Source organism: Limulus polyphemus, unplaced genomic scaffold (genome assembly GCF_000517525.1).
Source record: "Limulus polyphemus unplaced genomic scaffold, Limulus_polyphemus-2.1.2 Scaffold4244, whole genome shotgun sequence".
Classification (NCBI taxonomy): Eukaryota; Metazoa; Arthropoda; class Merostomata; order Xiphosura; family Limulidae; genus Limulus; species Limulus polyphemus.
In genome coordinates, this window is record NW_013669854.1 from 93,147 (window position 1) to 99,040 (window position 5,894).

Sequence of the window (5,894 nt, forward strand, 5' to 3'; positions counted from 1 at the left end):
CGTACTGCCTGTTATGTTGATGTAATGTAAACGATCGTATTGAGCAGCCTGTTATGTTGATGTAATGTAAACAATCATATTGAGCAGCCTGTTATGTGGATGTAATGTAAACAATCGTACTGCCTGTTATGTTGATGTAATATAAACGATCGTACTGCATGTTATGTTGATGTAATGTAAACGATCGTACTGCCTGTTATGTTGATGTAATGTAAACAATCATATTGAGCAGCCTGTTATGTTATTGTAATGTAAACAATCATATTGAGCAGCCTGATGTAACAACACACCAAATATGAAGCACTAAAACAATTCCACTATCAAAAATAATTGCCTTGTAAATTCTGCAATAGATGTAGCATTCCAGCATCTTTTTTGGCAGAAAACACCATTTTGGGGTTAAATGTTTTGCTCCATAACCCTGCAATAGTAGTAGAAGGGTCATGCTGTTTAAGAGCAAAGCTTCTTCACTGTAAACATTTTATGAAATTTGGTGTCTTCTGACATATAGACATCTACTATTACTATCTACGAAACTCCCCACAAAATCTTTCTCAAGCAGGTAGAGCCTGTGATTGTAAGGCTTAGCTGACAGCTGTAATCAAGTGGTCAAATCTACTCCGTAACTTGGAATGTAAGGGATAATATATCAGTTCCGGAGTTCAGGTTTACTCAAGTAGGCACGGGAATACAGGTCAACAATTTTTTCAATGTGAAATTTAACTCAATAGCTCATAAATTAAATATCATCAAATCCTTTCACAGTTACCGATCTCATAGTCACTCAGGCTGAAATATCTTGATAGATAACACAACTTTACTGTGAAATTCCACATAATGCATCAGGATCGTCAAATTCTTTCAGCTCTTCTGAAAGTTAAAATATGACTTTCTTTCAGTATTTCAATCTTGCAGCTATGGTAACTGTTAAACTTCTAGTCCCGTTCTATGTTGAAACAAGAGGGAATCCTCAAGAGCCATGGCACTTGAAATTCTTTTAGGCAGGATTACAGTAATTAGCCTAGGAGATTTTTTTTTCTTTTTATTAGTTACATTTTTGTGTGCCAGCGATACCAAGAGTGAGGAACATGCATACTCGATTTGATATTATTATTCATCAGGATCTTTACCAGCCTCCTCTCAAATTGAAATTCTTCTAGGCAAGATTAGAGTAAATTTATCTATGAGAGCTTGGACATTGTCAAATACATTAGTCGGAAGAGTTTAACCTCCTGAATCCAAAACTGTAATTAGATCTCAAATCCGTCAAAAGAGGACGGAGCTATAAGCTAAAGGTTTGTACTTGAAAAACTCGGAGCCATTCTATGAGCCACAATACCATGAAGAAACTTCACATACATAAGAGTACATTTCCTGACTTACGTTTGAAACCTAATTCTCTTATTTGCTGATCATTTTCAGGTCTTCAGATATCCATCTCTCTGTTACTGTAATCTCAATCAGCCTTTAAAAAGTATGACATGCATTACAGAAGCCAAAGCATGACACAAAATTTCTTGCTTAAAGTAGTTTAAGGTCTGTTTTCATCATCCATTTCTATATGCCACTAGTCAGCCACCTGCTGTAGTGTTGTAGGAATGGGTGTCTTGTGTAATATTCATGCACCCACTGCAAAGAAATTACATTTAAACTTACTACACTGACCATCTAAAATCAACCCAACCTTGATTTCCCATCCTTTTTCTTCATAATCATTTCTGGAGATGAACAAATACTCTCAGATGGATCTATTGTTTCAGCTTTCATGAACAAACAGTCTCAAATGGTTGTATTGTTTCAGCTTTCATGAACAAACAGTCTCAAATGGTTGTATTGTTTCAGTGAGAGTGTTTGTTCATGAAAGATTGGTTGTATTGTTTCAGCTTTCATGAACAAGTTCTTTTAGACTTTTGTTTGAGCTTTGAATTATTCCTGATAGATAGCTCCATTTTCCATAGAATCATAGCTTAGGTTCGATTCTGCTGTGACTTCATCCCTGTCACTAATTTGCTACTCATCAAATTACCAGTCAGTGACAAGTGCTAGACCACCTAAATTCCACTATATACCACATGCCATGAATCCATCCACAAGCTTAACTCAGGTACAACTGTGTTCTATTTGCTGTATAGTTCCTCATACAAATACTCAATAGCACTGATTGTTGAACCATCCAAACTCAGCATCTGGCACTGCAATACCAGTCCTTGAGTCACCATCAATAGAGTGCATCTGGCACAGCAACATCAGTCCTTAAGACACCAAAACCATGCATCTGGCACTGCAATACCAGTCCTTGGGTCACCATCAATAGAGTGCATCTGGCACTGCAACATCAGTCCTTAAGACACCAAACACATGTATCTGGCACTGCAATACCAGTCCTTGGGTCACCATCAATAGAGTGCATCTGGCACAGCAACATCAGTCCTTAAGACACCAAAACCATGCATCTGGCACTGCAATACCAGTCCTTGGGTCACCATCAATAGATTGCATCTGGCACTAAAACATCAGTCCTTAAGACACCACCAAAAGCATGCATCTGGCACTGCAATACCAGTCCTTGGGGCACCATCAATAGAGTGCATCTGGCACAGCAACATCAGTCCTTAAGACACCAAACACATGCATCTGGCACTGCAACATCAGTCCTTAAGATACCACCAAAAGCATGCATCTGGCATTGCAATACCAGTCCTTGAGTCACCATCAATAGAGTGCATCTGGCACTGCAACATCAGTCCTTAAGATACCCCCAAAAGCACTTTAAAAAGCTTCAAGAAGTGATCCGCAGCAGTACCTATATAGTTTGGAAAACTTGTTTGCTTTTTATTGTCACCATTAAACAGCGTAAGTGTATCCGCATTGTATAACAATTACATTTATTATATCTGCATACATATTTAGACTCTACAGTTATCAGTTCAATTTCACACCATTATCACATGTAACATATCTGTGTTATTAAACAATCACTAGGGTTCAAAACCTTGCAGTAAGTTACAGTTCCATACTACAAGTTATTTGTTTGTTATTAAACAATCACTAGGGTTCAAAACCTTGCAGTAAGTTACAGTTCCATACTATAAGTTATTTGTTTGCTATTAAACAGAACAACATACCTTCAATGCATCTGTCACATCTTCAACATCTAAACAATATTCACACAAAGCATGAACAATCTCTACTTGGGTTCGAAGAGATAGTGAAGCAAAGGACGTCTCAAGAGGAAATGGGTGAAATCGTCTTTCCTCGACTACCCATTTTTGTTGAAAAAGGTCTCTTAACTGTTCTTCCCAATTCTGTGAGCTAAAATAATATCACAAAATTTTGAAAAACTGATAACATTTAAACATTTTTCTTAACAAACATTAATCAAATCCTCTACAATATGAATAGTAACTTACACAATATCAAGTTTAATACTGTTGCAACAGATGTATAAAATAGTAACATAAACAATATCAAGCTTAATACTGTTGCAATAGATGTATAAAATAGTAACATAAACAATATCAAGTTTAATACTGTTGCAACAGATGTATAAAATAGTAACATAAACAATAGCAAGTTTAGTACTGTTGCAATAGATGTATAAAATAGTAACATAAACAATATCAAGTTTAATACTGTTGCAACAGATGTATAAAATAGTAACATAAACAATAGCAAGTTTAGTACTGTTGCAACAGGTGTATAAAATAGTAACATAAACAATAGCAAGTTTAGTACTGTTGCAATAGATGTATAAAATAGTAACATAAACAATATCAAGTTTAATACTGTTGCAACAGATGTATAAAATAGTAACATAAACAATATCAAGTTTAGTACTGTTGCAACAGATGTATAAGATAGTAACATAAACAATATCAAGTTTAGTACTGTTGCAATAGATGTATAAAATGAAGTTTCAGTGAATATAATAATAAAGGCTGCTGACTAACTGTGTGACAATGGACATATCCAATTTAACAAACAATAAGAATTATTTAATAAATCCAAAGTAGTATTTCCCTTAATTGGAAGGTATAAACATGGAATCAACAAGTAGAGATCAGGTGATCTTTGTAGCAGAGCAATTTATGATATAACATTATGACAACAAATCTTAATGAGGCTTAAGGAGGAAGCTGAGCAAAATGGTAATCTGTCTTTCTCTGCTATCAAATTAAATTCAGTTCATATGAGCAAAATAACTATCCAGTTCATGTTAGTGCTGGTCTATAAACATCTCACATATCTTTATTAAATACTTGAACTAATAAGACCATTTTTGTTATTTTTAAACATCTTGCATATCTTTATCAAATACTTAAACTAATAAGACCATTTTTTGTTGTTATCTATATAACAAACACACATACAAGTCTAAGGCATTAATTGTTCTTTTGAAAATAGCTACAAAGTTTTGAATTATTTTTTATTTATTATTCAGCTCTCACGAGTATGAATCATTGACTACTTCACTGACGGAAGACTTTTGTAACCATACAACTGAATATGTTACTCAATCTCTCACGAGTATGAATCATTGACTACTTCACTAAGGGAAGACTTTTGTAACCATACAACTGAATGTGCTAATCAATCTTTCATGAGTATGAATCATTGACTACTTCATTAAGGGAAGACTTTTGTAACCATACAACTGAATATGCTACTCAATCTCTCACGAGTATGAATCATTGACAACTTCACTAAGGGAAGACTTTTGTAACCATACAACTGAATATGCTACTCAGTCAAATATTCTACTCCTTCATCAAAATGTTAGTTTCACAGGACTCACCTGATGTCTTCTGTTTGATAATAAGCCTGTAACAGTTTGATAATCAGATCCTGGAGAAAGCTGTCTTCACCTAAAAGGAATGCCTGTTCTAGTTCCTTGAACAAAATCATTAAAACAAATTAATACCATATGTATGGGTCTGACTATCTTAACATTACTGGGGAGGATACTGTACTGTATGTATGTATGGGTCTGACTATCTTAACATTACTGGGAAAGATACTGTACTGTATGTATGTATGGGTCCGACTAGCTTAACAATACTGGGGAAGATACTGTATGTATGGGTCTGACTATCTTAACATTACTGGGAAAGATACTGTATGTATGTATGGGTCCCACTAGCTTAACGTTACTGGGGAAGATACTGTATGTATGGGTCTGACTATCTTTATATTACTGGGGAAGATAGTGTACTGTATGTATGGGTCCGACTAGCTTAACATTACTGGGGAAGATACCGTACTGTATGTATGTATGGGTCCGACTAGCTTAACATTACTGGGGAAGATAATGTATGTATGGGTCTGACTAGCTTAACATTACTGGGGAAGATACTGTACTGTATGTATGTATGGGTCTGACTATCTTTATATTACAAAATAAGAAAATGAAAAAGTAATATATATAACCAGATGACAAGAATTCCAATGATTTTATGTGTCTGGGCACAAGCTGGATAATTATATTTTTCACACTGGTACATGTGACTTACTAATATCGATATTTTTTGGAGAACACCAAAACCACTGCAGTACAAGTTTTAGCCAAAAGAGTTATGTACCATTTTCAGTTTATTAAAAAACAAATAAATATGTATGATTCCCATCAGACTTCCTGTACGTTATCAAAAACCATGCTCATTACTGATAACTGTCTAATAGCTAGTAGTTTACTTTTTGTGGTCATTAAACAACACCATCAGTGAAACATTATATAATACAATCAAAACATTGTTGTCCTTTAACTTAAACAGGAGCAGTAAGTTTAAACTCAATCCACTGTCACTACCTGACTCAGTATTGGCCAACCAATCCACTGTCACTACCTGACTCAGTTAACTATTGGACTGAGTCAGGTAGTGACATGGATTGTAACT

General features: G+C 34.9%; 1 protein-coding gene across 1 annotated transcript in view; it reads right to left on the reverse strand.

Moving 5' to 3' along the window:
- The window catches only part of LOC106470842 (cat eye syndrome critical region protein 2-like), a 41,154-nt gene that overhangs the window by 32,169 nt on the left and 3,091 nt on the right, over positions 1 to 5,894 (reverse strand). Inside the window, exons 2-3 of the mRNA XM_013931412.1 lie at positions 4,796 to 4,890; positions 3,126 to 3,312 (exon numbers count right to left, since the gene is read on the reverse strand). Coding sequence (XP_013786866.1) covers positions 3,126 to 3,312; positions 4,796 to 4,890 — 282 coding nt within the window. The remainder of the gene's footprint in view (positions 1 to 3,125; positions 3,313 to 4,795; positions 4,891 to 5,894) is intronic.